The sequence below is a fragment of the Spea bombifrons genome, chromosome 7, assembly GCF_027358695.1.
Source record: "Spea bombifrons isolate aSpeBom1 chromosome 7, aSpeBom1.2.pri, whole genome shotgun sequence".
NCBI lineage: Eukaryota > Metazoa > Chordata > Amphibia > Anura > Pelobatidae > Spea > Spea bombifrons.
Window position 1 is genome coordinate 41,960,582 of NC_071093.1, and position 20,334 is coordinate 41,980,915.

The 20,334-nt window shown below is 45.8% G+C and overlaps 2 protein-coding genes across 2 annotated transcripts; one reads left to right on the plus strand and one right to left on the minus strand.

Annotated features, from left to right (window-relative positions):
- Window positions 1-1,060: 1,060 nt before the first annotated feature.
- Window positions 1,061-10,967, plus strand: JPT2 (Jupiter microtubule associated homolog 2). Its single transcript, XM_053470905.1, has 5 exons — window positions 1,061-1,197; window positions 6,954-7,102; window positions 8,865-9,007; window positions 9,550-9,595; window positions 10,083-10,967. Exons 1-5 carry the CDS (start codon window positions 1,142-1,144, stop codon window positions 10,262-10,264), a joined length of 576 nt encoding a protein of 191 aa, XP_053326880.1. The 5' UTR covers window positions 1,061-1,141; the 3' UTR covers window positions 10,265-10,967.
- Window positions 10,968-12,138: 1,171 nt separating this feature from the next.
- LOC128501617 (major facilitator superfamily domain-containing protein 1-like) lies at window positions 12,139-18,335 on the minus strand. The gene is made up of 14 exons (XM_053471167.1): window positions 18,284-18,335; window positions 18,037-18,077; window positions 16,888-16,988; window positions 16,251-16,375; window positions 15,977-16,032; window positions 15,519-15,662; window positions 15,187-15,345; window positions 14,846-14,961; window positions 14,511-14,611; window positions 14,143-14,254; window positions 13,836-13,973; window positions 13,528-13,667; window positions 13,137-13,248; window positions 12,139-12,988 (listed from the first exon to the last, which is right to left on the minus strand). Exons 2-14 carry the CDS (start codon window positions 18,056-18,058, stop codon window positions 12,884-12,886), a joined length of 1,431 nt encoding a protein of 476 aa, XP_053327142.1. The 5' UTR covers window positions 18,059-18,077; window positions 18,284-18,335; the 3' UTR covers window positions 12,139-12,883.
- Window positions 18,336-20,334: the final 1,999 nt, after the last annotated feature.

The following is a 20,334-nucleotide window of genomic DNA, read 5'->3' on the forward strand; positions in this document are numbered from 1 at the left end:
CCAGGTGGTAAGAAGCGTTTGGACGCCATGGGGAACCGGTGACCGTGGATTTCTCAGTGTTGGGTTTCTGTACGTTCTGAAGCTCGAAACAGAGAAAGGTAGCTCCTTATCTAAAACTTGGAGCCACTCCAAAAAAGTGTAATGACGTCTTCAGCATAATCATGCTTCATAGAGTCTTTCCCCCTGTACTGGTCCCTAAAATCTTTTCTTTAACCTTCGAAAAGACATTCAATTCATTATTTTGGAAAGCTGAAGTCCTTCCCGCCCGCAGGAAGGAAATTTCCTGGTTTACGTAACCAAGTGGCCCCCATGCGCAATGTTTCTACCCCTTGTAAATCCCCCGACGGTCTAATGGTCCCAGTTTCATGTCATCTGTAATTAAACATGTGAAAGCAAGTTTGGAGAAGAGGACAAGAAGAGAGAAGGACCATCGTGCCAATGGATGGCCACCCTAGGCATGTATGGCCCTACTTACTCCCCGCCTGTGGCCCCTGCCAAAATTATTTATAAATCGGCATGGTTTCAATGGAGGACTGGTCCCATTCAGCCTAGGGGACAAGCTCAAGCTAGATGCCCAACGATATAGTGTCCTACATGGCTGGGCCCCAATTTAGTGCCTTGGAAAGCTGGGGTGATTTGAACGCTTTTGGAATTTAAATTATTAGGCAATAGCTGGTTTCCCTAAAACAGCTTGTATTTTATCAGTTAATATGATGTAGTCTGAGTTAATTTTGTTCATTTCCCCAAAAACCTCTGAAAGTATTCCCAAAATGTTATCACGCAATACATTCCAAAAGAATGTGTTACAGCATTACGTCACCATTTAAAGTTAACCCGGGAACATACTTTTAATCTACAGCCAATCAACGTTGAGATTTACTGCATAGGCGTGGAAGGGTGTTCTACAAACACCCTTTTTTATATATCCAATAGGAAGCTAGGTTGAAGTAATTGACATTTTCTATGCCATCCTGTTAGCGAGTGGGAAATCGAGGGCGGTGTCACTCTCGTGCTATGCGTTGATAGGCTCATGGTGCTGACAGACAGGCCGCGCAGCGAATGGCAAAGCAGCCCGCGCTGACCCGGGTTTCCTCTGCAGTGAGTCGGTGTCCGCACTGTTGTCAGTCGGTGTGGAGCTATCATGACGTCTACGCATACATTTCTCGGGCTGGAGAGCGACAGTAAGCCCAGCTCCAGGTAAGACGAGACAAGAGGGGAGTGAGGGAAGACTGTTTGGGCCAGTCGGATAAGCGGCTTCTCTAACGTCAGAACGTTAGTTAGCAGACGGCTCCAAGAGGAAGCTGTGTGTCTGTCAGGAGCCGCAAGACCCGTCCGGAAACGTATTAACGCGTTGTGTGCTGGAGGAGGGCGTGACCAGCGCTTGTATAAAGATATAATATATATATATATATATTTTCCATAGAGAGGAGAACCTTGCCCCACCCACCTGCCACCACTAGGTTGTCAGCTCTCTGGGCTAGGAATTAACCCTCTGCATGAATTGAGTGTTTCTTTCTCTATAGACTATACATTCTCGCGTTTGGTTCTCAGAACTCTGATATAAATAGCTACAGAAGGCAAAAAAAGCTTGTATTACCCAACCCCTAGGTACCTGCCCTAGATTGTCAGCTCTCGTGGTTAGGACTTGATGCCCTGGATTTGTGTGACGGTTTTGCCCTTTTGTCCCCGAATGGCATGTTGAAGTGGTTTCTGGCTGGCAAAGGGTTAATCTGTGAGGGTGCTTTACATGCCGGTTGCGTGTTCTTGCACAATGCCGTGAATGCAGATTGTCTGCTCGTGGCTCAGCAGAGGGAGTAACCTGCGCCGCCGGGGCTTTGTTCTAAATCCTGATGCGTACGCTTCCTGTATAGTCGCTGCTGAAACATATATTCCAGGTTGCGGAGACGCTTCGTGGTTATTAAGATGCTTTTGGATGCGTGGAAGCTGCGACGTGTCCCAAAAATCAGCAATAATGCCCTTTTTTCCCCTCTTTTCGGGTTTAGGTGGATGAAAGCGCTTGGCATGACCACACCTAACATCAGCCGTTCACTACGGCATTGGTGGGAAATGGTAAAAACAGGAGATATCTGCCAGGCCATGAAAGCGTTAAATTATCCCACGTCGGCTCATTAAATAATAAAGAAAATAGAATACAATGAGACGCGGAACAAAGAGATCCATCCGGGCAGTGAGGCGCCGCACAGCATGGCTGGCCTTCTCTGACAACATATCATATGAACCTTTGGTACTGTCCATAGAAACGTAGAACCTGCCGGCAGATCGGCCCTATTCGGCCCCTGTCGAGTCTGCCTGTTTTTCTTGCTGTAAAGACTCAAACCTTGAGTCAGTTGTTGGTCTCGTCTTAGATTCGGGAGCCGTATGCCGATCCCATGCATGTTTAATCGGTGTGCTGGGGCTTTAGTGCTGAAGCTCAATTAACTGTTTTATGATTACAGCGTATTTGCCCCGGTGACCGTTACGTTACTCTGGACAAATGTTTGTGGTGCTTCTAGATCTATGTTTTTTTTGTAGTCGGCCGCTGTGCCTGCTGCACAAAAAACGTGGATGTGCCATTAAATCGCATCCGAGGTGAACTTTTGGACAGCCATGTAACTCGCATCATCCTCAGCCGGATCCTAGCTAGTGGGCTGCTGTTTGAACTTCACCTGTTCTGCGGTACACGAGGGAAGGGCATTTCTCTGAGTCAGAGGGAAGGGTTTATGGATAAGATTCACGTTATGGATTTATTATACAAATGATTGCTGCGGACTCGCCCAGCATAACCCTCCGACGTATACGCCAAGCACCTCGGGGGTTACGAGAAGAGCGCAGCTGTGTTTGGCGCTGCAGGGGTGACCCCGATGTGTAGGAAGGGATGGTTATTCTGTCGCCGCAGACTAAAGTGGGGAAACCTGTGGTTTTTAGTATCTAATAATAGCGACGTCTCGTTATCCCAGGGCTTCTCTAAAATCGCAACCTTGAATTAGAGCATTAAACGCGCGACGAGCCGTGCCACAAATAGCATGTAGTGACTTATAAGATATGTATGTTTCCAGGTAAAGGCTGGCGTGTAGATTTGGTGTCCAGCGGGACATCTTGTGTGCCTAAAGTAGTCCTCTAGGACCCCTCCTGCCTGAAAACCCAACAGGTTCTACATCTCTACATACCCTACATCTATCCAACCACCTACACCCCTGGGTGCTAACGCTATGTGGCTCCTACAGAGAATGTGTTATAAACGCCTCGCCCTGGGTGACCGAGGTGGTCTTTTGTATAAGGATCTGCGACTAGGTAGGCCGATGGTTACTTTAAAACCCAGTGTTTGGAAACGGGACGCTTAACATAGATCACCCTGACAGCTTTATGTGGAGAGGGGTCAGGTTACCAGCTTTTAAACACTAAGAGATTGCCTGAGTGTTTATACTACAAGGAGTGTCTGTATTACCCCCTCTCGCCTTTGCTGGGGATTAAACTACTCTTTAAAGAACTCGATAGGTTTATCAACAAAAAGTGATGTTCACCAGTCTCGCCGCGAGGACTAAAACATGTGAACTGGCCCCTCCGACATAGGGCCTCTGAGCCGCCACATGTGCCTAAGTAAGTGTTTGTAAGGGGTTAATACACACGGACATAAAGGAGCCCTTGTTGGAGCTGCAGCTTTCTTCTGCGCTGCCTCGGGATGTAATTCTGCAGAATTCTATTCTTACAAAGTCATCTAAAAATGTTGCAGACAGTATCCGCTTTCTTTATACACGCTTCTTACGCTTCCTTGTGTATCCTTCCGTATATGTGGATAATGCCTGGTATAGATGTATAGGTATATGTATATTTCAAGATAATGGGTTTCTATAGGTGCTGTAAAGATTCCCGATTTCCGGGGTATGCTTGGCTCGGCGGCCTCCTTAGCTGATGCAATCTGATTATGGGAATCTTGTCCTTCGGGACCCGTTGTTGAGCGTTCTGTCGCTGCTGGGAGGCGGATGTGGCCGGACGCTCTGAACCAGTAACAAGCCGCGCATTGCGATCCAGATGTTTCGCTGCAGCTCCCGCTAAGAAGCATTATTGACGTTATGCTGTCCGTATCGGCTGCTGGATTCTCTCAACTCGCGCCATGTGTCACGGAGCACAATAGTGAGTTATCAGAGTCCAATCTCTTAAGGCACTCCACCTCCTTTTTTTTTACTCTAGTGTCCCAAAAGGCCCTTAAATGATTATTTTCATATGCACTCTTCAAAGCTGCAGTAAAATAAACATTTCCTCAGGGAGAAGCTGCAGCTCTTTACCCCGCCTGTGATCCGACGTTAGATAGGCAACATTTTGTCTGCTTTTAGCAGCCTGTAGCATGGGCTTGATGTGCGTGGGGGTCACCGAGCCGGTGCTGGAGCAGACTGGGGGTAAGTATTTCACGTGTGTAACACGATATGTTGGGCTGAACCTTCGGCCTGGCAAATAACTGGGGCGGGGTACAGGGGGCAAACCCATACGGGAGGATTCCGCGGAATACCCCGTGCATTTATACAGGAAACTGAAATAATTAAAGGGCACGTGGTGGGTGGAGAGTCCTTTTAAATCAATCCAAGGAGCTATTGCCATTTTTAAACACTTTTGCTCACGTTTATTCTTGCCTGGCAATAAATATACTTTAATACTATAATACTCATCGTCCTTAAACTCTTTGAATAGCCCTTTTGTTGTTTGTGTCGCGGTCCCTTTGGTTACAGGGACTCTCTGCGGCTCTCATTTACCCTGCGCCTGTCATGAGTCTGGAATCTGACAGAACAATACCTGGGCCTGATCTGCTCGTGGCTTTTGTGCGTGAAAAAGACTTTACGCTTCACGGGGTCTGAGCGTTGGGTTTCTCAATGAGTCTCGGCAGGAGACATCAGGGCGCGGTCGACTACGCGCGCTTACAAAGGGTCTCGAGGGGTGATGCTAGCTTAGGGATTGGATGTTTTTGTACGATTTTGTCTTTTGTCGTTTTTTTTTGTCCGTTACTATTAGGATAAAGTCGCTCTGAAGACCAGACTGTTTAACTTAATTATATACATGCATGAGTTCCTGTTCCATTCTTTAGAGTCTCGAGCTGTCTGTGGCGGTAACCCTGCATGACCTACGGAAAAGCCTCTCATAGCTACCGTCTGCCGCGATTCACGAGAGGGCCACCGAGCTCCCAGGCCTTCGAGTCGCGGATCGGAGACTGCGGCGTTATTTCGAATACTCGGGCTGTGGTTACAGAGCCGTTTCCAAGCGCGCAGCCGGATCCGTACGCTTGTGTTATTAATTATGGAGGGGGTTTGGGACAGCTTTTTGAGCGTCAGGAAGACAGACATCCGAGATGTTTCCTGCTCCTGCGCTGGATCTGTCTGCTGTTGATTCTTTGGGAAATGTCGGCATTGTGTGGCGGTAGTTTTTATTTTGGGGGTATTGTTTAACAGAAATGTATATCTTGTTGAATGCACCCCTGGGCTGTGGCTTTCATAATGTTTCCCGTATCTTTGAGTATTGATAACCCCGTACGGAAGCACAACGTTCCTGCCTGCTGGAAACAAAATAACCGACGTGAAAGCGCTAGCCGGGCTGGTGATGTTCACCACGATATTTTGTTGTCATAGCAGCAAAACATGATTTAAATAACGGGACGGTATCCAGTCGCCTCGATGAGGAAACGAACAAGAATAACTGGGTGTATAATATAACCGGACACGCAATACCCGTCGAACTGAATTCCAAAAAACCCCAAACGTTCCCATCTTACTGAAAACCTGCATACACACGGGGTTAATGTATGAAGACCGGTCCTGATGTACTAAACAGGGAGTCAATTGGAAAAATTGACAAGCGTTGTGGTTTCAGATCGTCGCCATGAAGGGCTGGCAGACTGATCTGGACCTGTGTAATGTATAATTCAATAGGTGACAAGACTTAGGAGGAGCTGAGGAGAGATCACGGATTCATTATACAGGGCCAGCCAAGCTCTTCCCACATTACCCACTGGGGTTTGACCTTTTTACAATGCGTAGTGAAGTTCAGAACCCCAGCTCTTCATTCAGTGAATAAACCCCCCGTCGTAGTGTCCACGATATAACATCCAGGGCGAGTATATAAATGTTCATTGTATTTAGGGGTTTATAAACGTTGTCTTTATGCGTCTAACGTTAACCACAAAACCCCATTTCTTTCCCCGCGTGTTTCCCGTACAAGCCGGGCGGAATATCGGCTCTGCGTCAAAACCCTAAAACTGTGGTCTTTCTCCGCTCGTGATCAATTATCCATTGTTGGCAGGCTTCTAAAATCGCCCGGCTCTGTTACCTCCTCTCCTGGTATGCGGATTTCACATTAAAACCTGTTTTGTTTTTACTGCCTGACTGCAGAAGAGATTAAGCTGGTCCCGTGCTGCTGGCTGACAAACGAGTCCCGTGTTACGTGTAGTTCCTAAAGTGTAGTATGTGGTCATCAGGGCGTTTAAAAACATATTTACGCGCATGCAGCAGCCTATGGGGCCTGTGAACAGCTTCCCGGTTTTACAATGAGATCTTATTACCGGTTTTACAGGCAAAGTTTTCCCAGCACTGGTCATAAATGCTACGTTTATAATTACCCCCTTTTATTTTCTTATGTTGCTTATTATACCCTCTTCCCCCACCCCCCTCCTGATTATCATCTGACGTGCTTTGGCAGACAGATATTCAATATAGCCGTTTGCTTTTAATATCTATTGGTACTTTTAGATTCTGACATAACTGCCAACATGCAGTCGCCCAGAAAGTGCTTTATCTGCTGAGCTGCCTATCCACGCGCGGACCTGGCTGTGTAACACTTAACCCTTACAGTGCCAGACAAAAAAAAAAAATTAGATTATTTAAGGCGTATAAATGCTGCTAAGGTAATTGTGTATACACTACACATTTCTAATGTTAATGACTTTTTTTTTCTATTTTTCTTTCCCTTTTTAGGGTGCTGAAGCCCCCTGGAGGAGGTTCAAGCTGCATCTTTGGTGGCCCAGAGGAAAGCGCCGCTCCAACCAGGTCACACCGAATGACCTCCAACATCTTTGGGACACCAGCAGAGCCTCAAAATGCGCCAAAGAGATCTAATCCTCCGGGTTAGTACCGTGTATAATATCATATTCTTATTTCAAGGACTGTGATTACTCTGTAACTCATTGGGGACATAATAGGGTAACACAGGTGGCTTTGGCTGTTCTATGCCGTCTTATTGCATACAACAGGGGACTTTTGTAGTCCTGAAAGTTCACGTGGATGTTTGACAGCTGCCGCCTTATAAATGGAGGCCGACGCGTTGTAGTGAAAGCAGGGACGGATAACACGGAAAGAACATACAACCATCACATCGCTCACAAGAAGCTGTCATTCACAGCAGTTGTGAGTCTTAAAAGAACGGTCACAGTTTAGTCTTAATTCTTTCCAGCTCTCTCAGCTCCTCAAACCGCCTGACTGTTTCAGCGTGGGATCCGTGTCTGGGTTTATCCCGGCTGCACAGCAGGAGTTGATCCTTTTAGTGCTTTATAAATGCTTGGTGAGGAGCGTTACGTTACGGCCAGCCCTTCAGCTGATCCTTGGAGTCTCGCAGTATGAGGGTTTTGGGTTTTCCTGGTGACCGAGGAGACGGAGGTTTGCGGTCGGATAGAGCCTGCGCTGAGCTGGCAGCGGAGGACGGGAAGGGGTTATGTGGCAGAGTATGAGATCACACTGGGCCAAAAATAAACCGATATGGACGGTCTGTTACCTTTTGGCAAATATTCCAGCTTCTAAAGTCCAAAAGTATTATACCTATACACAGAACACAAGGTCTGTTTAGTTAATGAATGTGGTTTCATCCCTTTAAACTGATGTGTGCACGAATAGATGTCTGATTTGGCTTAGTCTGACACAACCATTTCAGGCCATGAAATTCACATGATATAATATAATATATATATAATATGTGTGTGTTTTTTTTGTCCCTGTTATACTGATGGAAATGGCTTTTTCCCATACGCCGTCATGTTTTGGTTTTAGACACCCTTAGAATCTTCTTAGAACGAGCAGGGATAGTGTGTCTGTCTGCTAGTTTATGTTCTCAATGGGATTCCTGGCCCTTATTATACACATTGCAGATCATAATTTAATTGGATTTCCATAATAAGCATTTATCTCTTGCTCTGGAAGCCGTGTCCCTGCCTGCCTGGCATGGAATGTTAAGGTTGGCTGCCGTAGCGCACATAGACACTTTTACTCTTGTAATGAGGATTAAAATACCCTCCAGTCTCCGTGTTTCTGGCCACCTCCTCCATGATAGCCCGTCTGGGTCTCTCTCTCCCCGTCTGTGGAGGGCCCCAATGCAAACTTAATTCCAGGGCGAGCACAAATATGTACATTGAGGCCATGAATATTTACACAGTTTTGTTAAACCAGTATGTGGAAAATGTGCTAACAGTGGGTTAGACCTCGTCATAGGCGGCTGTCTAAATAAACACCCCTCCAGCAGGAATGCCGGTTATTTCCCAACGTGTGTATTTATTATGATGGACATTTTAATAAATTCAGATAATGTGTTTTTTGTTTTATCTTGGTGCGGTGTGTTGCAGATTGTTGTTCTGCCATCTGCCTTGTGTGATTTCCATTCCACCTTCTAACACAACTATATTACATTTATCATGAAGGTTTGATCTGTGAATTGTTAACCAATTGTCGAGTAAACGCATAGAGCAAATACTATTGTTGTAAGATCCCTTATTTCTCACTTGGTCAAGTAGGTTCGGGGCAGTCTGAATCTACGCTTTGTGTGATCTTTAGTTTGTGGATCCGTACCCACGCTGAAGTCTCTTGCATGCAATAACCAGGACTGCGTTGTTCTATCCTCAGGTGGCAAGCCAAGCGGCATTTTTGCAGACACCCCAGCAGCTCCAATCTCCCAACGAGCGCACCCATCGCCTGCGAAGAGCAGCAATATATTTGCGGACGGAGAGCTTCCAAACAGCCCCAAAGCACATCCCAACAAACCAAAGGTATCCACGCTGGTCACCATCTCATTCTTGGCTTAATGGCTGACGTGGGAAATGTTACTTTCTGTGTTACAGAACAGATTGCTGATCGCATTTACTGTAAGATATAGGCGTCTGCCACCACTCTGCAAAAGTACCGTTTTATTTGGTGTTTGACATTACTGGTTCGTTGCAGACTCTGTTCTCTTCAGATATTTTTCATCCCACTAAGGAGATCAGTGATCCTGACAGCCAAAATTCACTTAAATTTACTTAAGCACAAAAATGTCAGAGAAGCGGCAAATACTGAGCAATAAGAGATATGGTTGTTTCTAACAATAGTTATGTACTTCAAATCCTTTAATAAAATACAATCACATCTGACGTGATGGAAATATTAAACGGAGTTCCCCAAGACTTGTTTGCTGGGGTCTTGCCTTGTGTTCAGCAAGCTTCGATAGGAACCTCTTACAAGGCAATCATAACGCCACCTTATCTGCTGTCCAGAAGTGAGTGCGTTCAGTCCCCGAGTATTACGCTCACACTGTGCTGTTTGTATCCCGTAGGATAACATCACTCTGAAAGAACCGGAAGTTAAAGAGAACACCCCAGGTACGTGCGAGGAAACGTTCATACCTTTCACGCTGCTTTTGTAGCGCACCATTTTAAAACTAGCAGTCACTGATGCACTACAACTCCCAAGATCCTCTTCCAGCCACATGTGGCACTCAACTCTATTATTATTGTTTTTATATAGCGCCATCAAACTCTGTAGCGCTGTACTATGGGTGGACAGGACAAAACAAGTAGTATGTAACATAACAAATTTACTTATAGAGACAACCGGTGAGGAGGGCCTTCGTGAACCTTGAAATTGAACAGTTTAGCGTCAGGTCAGTTTAGTAGCTGTCTTGTTTACTGGCTGTCTTGTTTTTAGCTACTATAATTTAGGGTTTTCAATAATAAACCCAAACCTCTAGCTGATTTTTATATTATTGCAGTTACCCCTCGGCGGTAATCTTTACAGCATTACTAGTGTTAAACGCATTTAAATGTTCTTCCCACTCCGCGTTACTAAACCTCCATTAACCTCTTACAGTGAAAGCCGCCCCCCCTGCTCCTGCACCCAAGGAAGAGAAGCCTCCGGCCCCCAAGGAGGTAAAACCTCCAGCACCGGATCCAGCGCTGGCCGCCCATGAACCCCACTTAGGTCCAAGGCCTCGGTCTCACAACAGAGTCTTGAACCCTCCAGGAGGCAAATCCAGCGTCACCTTCTATTAGCCGCTATAGAGTTTATCGGGGTGATGTTATGATGGATAACAGTACGCAAACAACTGGAAAAAATGTTAAACTTTGGAAAGTAGTGTTTTATTGGACCTTCATTTCCACTAAAACGAAGAATGTGGTCCCATTTGCTACCAGATGATTTAAAGCCACTCGCCGCCCTGTGTGTTCTTACGTCTTACAAATACCTTTATGCTAAAATTCTTATTGGTGTTTCTTGTCCAATGATGGCTAAAAAAATAATTCAGGTAATTGACACATCATGCAAAAAAGTGAAATTTTTATGGTATTTTCCCATTAAAAGCACGGAAGAATTATAAGTACCGTCCTGCTTCTTAGAAAGTGGAATTTGATTAGAAGCCTGTAGTACTTTTTGGTTTAATTTAACCTATTTCGGTGGATTGCTGACATCTTTGGCACTTAACAGGTACTACATTAGAAGTCCATTTACCTTTATGCCAGGTGTCCAAAAGACTTTGGCTACTGCCTCCTGGAGCTGATTATGTGTCTTATCTCTTTAAAGAGTAGAATCTGATGGATTGCATGGTCGTCCCCTTTGTCAAGTAATCATTTTGTATATTTTCTGTTTCCTTTGGGCCCGTCGTGAAATAAATACATATCCTCCTTTTCTGTTTCAACAAATGTGGCTTATCGAAAAGCTTTCACCACGACTGATAAAATAAATGGCACGTGGACATTCCCTATGAAGTGCTCTTCTCTGCTAAGTGCTTTGGCCCAAATGGTACCAGAGGGGGGTCCTGCTGACCATACCTGGTCCCCAGAAGACCGGTATCCGTGCAGGTAAACCATGGCGTAACATGTATACACCAACGTTGTAACATGGCTTCACAAGCCCGTTTCTCTGGCTACTTTTGTTTCTAAGCCAAAGCTAATCATGTGAGCCTCGCCACAGTGCCTTTGAAGATCTGGAATGTTGGTTACATGGTTTCCTGCCCTCTTATATTGCGGTTTAAGGAGGGCTAATGAAATATCTCACTTAAAAAAAAAAAAAAAAAAAAAGCTACGTATGGAGTAAATTATGGCCTCATTTTAGGTGCTGAAATCACATATCTGACGTACATTAATTAAATTAACTTTAAATAAAGATTTGGCACAATGTTATTAGTATAGCATATTTGTAAATCCTTTACTGTAACGGGTACAATGTTCAATCCTTATTAAACCTATCGTGTATATTTTCTTTGCCAAGGAAGCCTGCGCGGTAACGGACATCCTTCCGTGAAGTGCTTTTAGTCTTTATCAGCAGATCACCTAGGCTGACTAGACCTGGGGCGGTATGTCCATAGAGATCTGCCTCCTTGGGGCAGATCTCTTGAAACTGCCCCAGTAAGTCGGAGTGACCAGTATGGCCTCCATCATAGCTATCCTTCTGAGGCATCAAGGCAGAATGCAACGTTGCGGAAGAGACCCAGGGCAGGACGCATCCATAAATACCCCACTGCTTAGCCGTACATATCTTACTAGCCTCTGCTGTGCCATTTGGGACCTGATTGTAGAAGAAAATTCTGAATATAAGCTGCACATGCGCAGAGCCGTGATCATTTGGAGCCTTAAACCCATCATCTTGACGTGTGTTTGTTTTCTATACGTAATGTACAGATTTTCTCCGTGTTATGTAGCAGCTGGCATTGTCCCCTTTATACATTTACCAAACGGATGCCATTTCTACTGTTACCGTAATACATCTCTTAATAAACAATGTATTTTGTTAATGACTTTACTTGTCTTTTATGTGGGCGTTGAACCGAGAGGGGTGACGCTCTAAACCTTTATGCGCTGAACTATCCAATATAGGATATAGAAAAGTCTGCTTTAACCTTCTTTGGCAACGGAAAACGATGTACAGAATACCCTTTTGATTCGTTTATTCTAAAGCAGTTGTATAAAAACACAGATCAGGTAAGTTCGGCCTTCGAAGGATTGAAACCCTTCAGAAATTGTATACAAAAATATTAAAGGAGGGGTCATCTGCCACACCTCAGAGGGTTTTGGAAGACAATACATTTAAAGTACTTGTAGCTGCGAGTTTTCCCTTTTTGGCGCTGCCATTTTTTCATTTAATTTCTAAACTGACACACATACTCCTCGATAATGCCTCAAAGCGCAAGAACCTCGCCCGTAACGCCCTTCCTACAACGCAAAACAATCATTTTAACCTTAACGGTCCCAATTACTGGGACCATCGATGGTAAAATACTTTTGTTCCGAGGACCGGTGTAAGTTATTTTTTGCTTTCTGGTGCGATTTATTCCAAGCTCCCGTTGTACGTTAGTGTCGATGCAGCACAAGAAGCTTCTGTGTATCAAAACATAAAGAAAGAATAAAATGTGGCAGCTGCATAAATGTATTTAACAAGGATGTGGCTTTTATGTCTATATAGCTTTTGTTTAAAAAGTTTTTTTTTAATAACTAGAACCTGCAGACCTTTCCCTTTTAAAATGTAAAACCAGTCATCGGTCTGTGTCAACGTAGCAAAAGGCGACCCCCCCCCCCTTAATGGAGATAGTGTTAGTAGGGCCGCCGGAGAACTGTTTGAGGTATAACCCGTATCACGCATTGTTAAAGAGATTCACATCCGCCGCAGCGCGTTACACATTAATTTATCTGCCCGTCGTCCTCGTTTAGTATGGGAGTCCTGTCTGCTTCTTCGCTGGGTTCTGGGGCTGGCCTCCGTTTGCTCGTTCTGTTTAGTGTTCCTCCCTGCAGGCAAGTAGTGGAAAGATAGAAAGACTCGGTTAAAATATACCCAGGAGCCATCCATGATTTAGGAAGAACGCTCTCCCCTTATGATATAACCCAGCACCGGTAGGCCCAGACCGGTATCCCAAGCCGAGGTGTTTAGAATTACCTGTTTCTTATCCACTATATTCAGGGTCACGGAGGTTCCGATACAGGCGACGGTGTTTGCCAGCATGAAGATCATCATCTGCTGCCAGCGCCACAAGGGGATCTTAGCCTCGCTGTATAAAGAGAAAACTTTTTATCCTATAGCAAGTCTGGATGGCAGCTTCACCCATAGAATAAATTCAGCGTTAGTACGGAATCTAGAATATGTATAATGCTGACTTTTACCAACCAACCTACGGGAAAGACTCCGTACCCAACACTTCTCTATTTCAGAGGAAAAAGGGCTGGAAGCCCTTCCACTGCCGTCCCCCTGAATCCATACAGCCCACCCGGCTTTTGTTATTCCCACTGGCAGCATTCTCGGAGGGGGGTCCCGCCTAACGGACACTCACCTGGATTTAGTACCGAGGATCCTGCCGACAATCAGGTTTGAAATTCCAATCCCGATCATTTGCACAGAGGTTGCGAGTCCCATAGCCGTCCCCAACGTGGCTTGGGGGACCACGAGGGGAATAGAGGGCCACATGCTTGCCTGTGAACCGAAAAAAGCAATTTATTAATAATTTTCAATAGCTATTCCAGTGTATATTGTCCGCTGGTGTCGTGAATGATACGGGAGTGCAAAGCACTGAAGCAGGTTAGACAGACTGATGTTTCCTCTAAACCCCGCCACCGAACCCAAAGCGAGTTTATACTTTACCGCAGCGAAGGAGTATGTGACTCCGAGCCACAGCGTGGACACCAGCGGAGGGACGAAGGTAAAAGCCAGGAGGGCAAATACAGGAAGCGTCAGGACAGCGCAGAGGACGGCCAGCACCCCTCTCAGTCCTACATAGTCCTGCGAGAAACAAACGGCACGTGACTATCCTCAACAAACCAAGTGGGCCCAGGTTCTGTGTACTCATTTTCTCCCGGTACATTTTTTTTTTATACCTTACTTTTATAATAAATATGGGATTAGATGAGATCGGTTAGTACTGTTACTAAGAAATCGTAAGTTTACTTACAATTAATATTCCGACGGCTGCAGATAGAACCAACGAGCTGTCATAGACCGCCCCGGCAATGTACGCGGCCGTCTGCTGGTCATAACCGTCGTATTTATCCTGGATGAATTTACTAGAAAAAGAAAAGGTAAGAATTATCACAAAGCGTTACTTCTGACAGTTTGCACAATTTTCGGAAAATAGACGTATCCGGTCCATAGAAACACAACCCACGATTAGAAATACGAAGCATTCTATACAGTCATATGGATCCGGAACCCAGAAGAAAGATGGCAAGAAGTGCCCACGTATAGTGTGCCAATACCTAAAAACATCCCCCCGTAACATTAATACGGAAAACCTCAGAGCCCCTCCTGCCCCCCATTTACCTGGCATCTGCCACAAAGGGGAAGACCCCATTGTAGAAGAACATGATGGTGAGTACCAGCAGCCAGTAGCGCAGGGGCAAGCGCCGTATATCTTGTACTCGCTATAGGAACAGAGAGAGAAAAATATCGATTTAATAATAAAAAGCCATATTTTTAAGAAAAAAAAAAAAGGTCTTTTAGGCTATCCTTCTAGGCTGCATAAGCCAGTGCTCCAGAATCATCATGGAGATAATATTTCTGAAAAGGATTCTGGTAAATTCAGCCAGACCCCATCATGTCCAGGCCCACCAAGACCTAAATAAAAAACAGCCCGAAGTCTAGCCTCATCTACTCACCACTTTCTTAGACTCTTCCTGGATGGCTCCATCCAAACCCAACTGTTTCATTCCCATCTTATCCAGCCCGCTGACCGTAATGGCGGAGAGAAAGCCCAGTACGCAAAGCAAGGTGCCTGGGCAAGAGGAGAAGTCCATCAACATCTTCATGATGTCAGCGCTGACAATTTATTCACAATGGTTTGGGAACGATTTCCAACGGAAGAGCACTCGACACAAAGCAAAAAAAGGCATTTCCAAACCGAGTGTGAGAGATTATATGCCGACAATCTCTCAACCTCTTTCATGGATGAAGACCTCTTAGAAGGTCATGGAAAAAGAAACCGGTAACCAAGACGTACCTCCCCACAGCGTCCACTGGATTCCATAATTACTCTCAAACCGCTGAGTCAGGAAGAAGTTCAAGACGCTGCCGAGCCGAGAGAAAGAGAGGGTCAGACCGAACGCCAGCGCCAACTCCTTGCCCTTAAACCAGAAGGCTGTGATCCGGTTCTGTACGACTGCAACAGTATCAGAGCAGATGAAAGAAATGAGGGGGGCGAGGAAATAACCCCCAAATAAACTTTGTGGAACTTATGCCGCCATCACGATTTTGCTACATTCTTTCTCTGTACTTCTATGACAGGCGGAAGTCGTCCACACGCGTGTTTAAAACGCAGCCGGGGTCTCTTACTTGTCAGGGAGCCGTTTCCAGAGCCGAATAACAGACGTCCGGTCAGCATAAGAGGCAGGAGATACGGCGTCCCTTTGAAGTGGGATCCCAGCGCAAAAATGGACGAGCCCAGGAGGGTCAAGAATGAAAAGAGGAACAGACCAACTGGAAAAGAAGGAACAAAATGGAGTGACGTAAAACAATAATATACGTTTCTGTAAATAGGGAGAAGAGTTGCTCTAAAATGACTTGAATATTATAGTCCCGAAACCCATATATATCGGATTTTTTTTAAGCTTTGCTAATAAAATGTCACCAAAGTTTTTTATCCTCAGAAGATGCAAATTCCCCGCCGAGCCGCCGTCTTCTACCGCGGCGATCGTACCATTTATTACGCGTCTAAGAGAAGCAGCTTCGTTAATGTTACTTTTTAACATTTGTTACTTTTTAATATCCTGGTAGCTTCAGCTTTCACTTACATCGGTTCCCGAGTTTATCGATCAGGAAGCCGGCCATTATCACCACCAGGGCGTTCCTGGGGAAGAAGAACGAAGACAGCTGTTCATCAACATGCCGAGAACACGACGTAGCGAGGGGTAAGACCAACATGCGAGGGGTAAGACCAACATGGGTGGGATACATCCACAGAACCTCTTTCCACGGAGTTCCACCAGACAAGGAGAGCGAATGAATCACATCTGCGGGTCTGGTGGAGATCACGTGACCCGGCCGCGCGCCCCCCTATATACTCACGTCCAGGCGTAGATGGCGTACAGCAAGTTGTACTGCTCCGGGCTCATGCCGAGACCCTCCACACAGTCCGTGCTGCCGTTAACGTGCGTCTCATCGGGGTGGCTTCCATTGCTGCAGGTCAGGTTCTGTTGATGGGCGAGAAACCAAGAGAAGGTTACCCTCTACCGACAGGCAAGAAGAATTCGGAAAGAGGACGGATTAATCATCAGAAAGAATAAACCGGCAGAGCCGATACAGGGAAAGGGAGCTACAAAAATGGCGAGTGGTTTCCACTTTAGCAAGGTGGTGGATAAATGGAACAGTCTACCAGCAGAAGTGGTGGAGGGTAATAAAGCGGGAATTTAAACAGGCATGGGATAGACATAAAGCGTTCCTCACTATAAGGACCCGACACAAGACTGATAGGGGGCTTAAAGCCCTTAAATCAGGGAAAAGGGCAGACTAGATGGGCGAATGGTTCTATATTTCTGCGTTACCCGGGAATAACTATAGCTCTGCTGGCGTAAAGTGTAGACAGGTTACAGATCATGCTGGGGGGGTCCCGTCTTCTACACCTTTGTCCATGATAGGTACATCGGAAAGTCACAGAGCCCCCCCCCCATTTTGTAGATATACCGAACGGACCGGGAATACTCACCCCCTGGAACTGCTCCTGCAGAACGCTGGGAATATCGAAGCAGAAGTAAGAGCCGAACGTCAGCAGGCAGTTAAAGAAAAGCACCAGAAACCGGTAATACGCTGACGGGGCAAAAACAAAGAGATCCAATCAGCTCTGGGATAACTAACCGGGGTAAAACAGGGTAAAGAATAATGTGGGGGTATTAATAGTCTACGGGGGCTCTTCTCTGGCCAACTGTGACCTTACTGAAAGGTGCTGCCCACCTACCGTGATGAATTTAACACTTTCATAACTAAATGGGGCAGTTACATCAATTCACATTTTGCAAGCAGGGGGCCGTTACATTTTAAATGGCCATGGGGGGGTGATTTTGGTTTAGGGGGCACAGTTAGAGGCGGGGCTTTATTGATGCTTTGTAGGTGACTTTGTGACCTATTGATGTAATTAAGGTATTTTTAAGAATAATAGTGCATTTTGTCTCCATAATTTAATTTACACAAAGCCTGTTGTTTCTACACACATTATTGGCAGCTTTTAGGGCTGTAAAGAGGGGCACCAGGGATTTCCCTCTCAAAGTAGGACTGGCTCTCCTGAGAAGGGAAAGTGAGGCGGTATGGAATAAAGGCCACGAGGTTTACTCAGACTCCAGTGTGCAGAGGATAAAAATGTTATGAAAATACCTACTGAAAAGATTCATTGTGTTAAATCCCACCCTCACAATCACCGCCTACAAGATATTCACCTCAAATCACCCCTAATAAAAGATCAGAAACTACGGCTTTATTAAAACCTTTTACTGGGGAAAAATGATGCAAAAGATAAATAAGCTTTCAGGACCTCAGAGGTCTCTCCTTCAGGAGTAAGCGACATTTTAATACACATTTAATTCAGTATGGAATGATTGACATCTATCACATATTGCACGGCGAGGCGTATTTCTGAATGTCAGTAACCGCAGGAGAGTCCCGAGTCTGCCCTAAAGAGACACAAATAATGGCCCTAAAGGCATTTAAACAGCTAACTCAGCGATCAACCAGGAAGCGCCCCGCTGGTCACATGATTCCTGGATATTTAAACCAGGTCATATGACTGAGCTGGTATCACGTGACTGGCGTATTAAAAAAATATATTGAAAAGAAAAAAAAAACATTAGGGAGGCCGTGTTACCTCTCTCAGCCGGGACAGACATGGCGTCTCCTGCGGGGTACCTGAAAGACACACAGACCCGGAGTCACAATCATTACACACAGCAGTATACAACCTACACAACCACACAGAACGGATCACAAACAGCCACGACGTGTCAGTGTGTAACCTGCACGATCTAACCCTATCCTATCCTATCCTATCATTACATACATTACATTACATACATTACATACAATAATACCAGAGCGAGCAGTCCGTCTCTTACCACAATCACCGATCAGCCCACGCTAAACACCAAACCTATAGCCACGCCCCGAACAAGCTTAAACCTGCCCAGCAGTGCAGTAAACTCCGCCTACACCCGCATGTCACGTTAACACTCCAGGGAGTCTCCCCAATATGGCGCTCTGGCTCCACCCACGGGCCCCTCCCCGGGATGCGGCCACCCGGTCTCCCCAAACACATGGATAATCGTGCCGGTTCGTGCACGGGGTGCACCCGCTCATCTAACGGGGGTGGGCGGTCTGTGGCACGCCAGATGCTGTGCGCTCCGTCCCAGCTCTCCTTGGCTGTGCATGATGGGAGTTGCAGGCAGATTGCTGCCTCCCTGCTAGATGCGCTGTGATGTATATATATAGTATGTTTTATACATTCACTGCCCTGATCGAGCATATTCACAAAAAGGAGAGAAAGGTTTTGGCTGTTATTATACATAAAAATATATATTATTATATAATTAATTTCACTATTTGTTTTATTAAAATGTGAGACATTATTAATATTTTAATATTGTTAAAAATCAGGTTATCACTTGGAATATTGCATCCCTCTCTATACCCCCCCCCCCGCACCCAATTGTCCCTCTTTGGGACCTCAAATCCCTGATGTCCCTCTTTTTCCTCCCCAGGTGCTCCTCTTTTCTAGAAGCTCGGAATGTTTGCTGGGTATGAGGGTATTGCAGGGTTCTATAGCCCTTAAAGCCCCGATAATGTGTATAAAAACATTATCCTGGAAACCCCATACAGGGCAAGTGATCAGAGGGGCTGTTAATAATGCTGTATCACCCGGGGGCCGGGGTAACGATCACAAGGCGGCCCTCGCACCTTAGCGCTTTCTGCTCACGTGGTCTGCGGCCGGGCATATCCAGCCACTGGCCACATGCTGCAGCGGCCCACCTGGGTGCCGGTTGGCCAGCCTTGGTCTGGTGTCCCCTGCTGATAAAATTGTTGTGTTTGCTGGGATCGGCGATAAGGGGCCACTAAAGTGTGGGATTATTCTGTATAGAGAATGATTGCGATCAGATCCCCAATAAACCTTTTAACGATCTTAAAATAGAGCGTACAGAAAATGCAAATTGTTCACAAATCGGTGGTTTTTCACCAGAAGTTTTTACTCGGGAGCTCCGAGGGCTGCGCATGTCCAGGGAAGCAAGGGGGAGGCGGTTAGCACCGTGTGTCTGTAATGCATCACGCACGCCTCTAAAGCAAAGGGTTAATAATGGAGCGGAAACATCAACCTAATGCAAATGTTGGTAAATCCAGCAGAACAGCCGGTGGGACGGAAAAATAGCCATAAGGGAAATTTAAAGGGACCTCGCCGCTGTCATACGTGACGCCCGCACTGTCCCTTTAATAGTCACATAATGTCACGCCACAACATGGCCAACTGCACTGGAACACGCGTGTGCCGGGTTAGCCTCTCTACATGGGCATCCACTATTATTGTCTATGGGGGAGGGGAATATTAGCCTTATCCGAGCGGCGGTGCGCAGGCGTAATAGTGCCGCCCTTCCTACAGACTCCCAGCCGGTGCATGATGGGGATTGTCGTCGCTATAACAGACTGACTAAGCCTGATAGGAATCATCGTCCATGCCAACTGCCTCGAACACCATGGCATGCCAGTCCTTATTAAACACTAAATACCCCCTTATTATAATACATGGACTTTATTGCCACTAAGGTAACCTACATCCAAGAGTGCAGCAACCCCCAGCATTTATTACGTGATTCCGGGGTGCCACCACCCACCCAGGGGGTCATTTCTCCTTCCCCCAGGCTTATTTACCCCGACAAACACCCCCCCTACCCCGAGGGCACCCGACTGCAAAAGATCACAAACACAATGAAAGATAAAGATAAAATATACATATTTTTTTTATATTTTAATGCCCCCAAATGTTTGTAACTAAAGAATTATTACCCCCCCCCAGCTGCTGAATTCTCTAATTGGATACAATCCTTAAATACATCAGAGATACCGTTGTTCCTTTTTATGGATACATTTCTTTTTTCACCCCATCAGACACATTGTATCC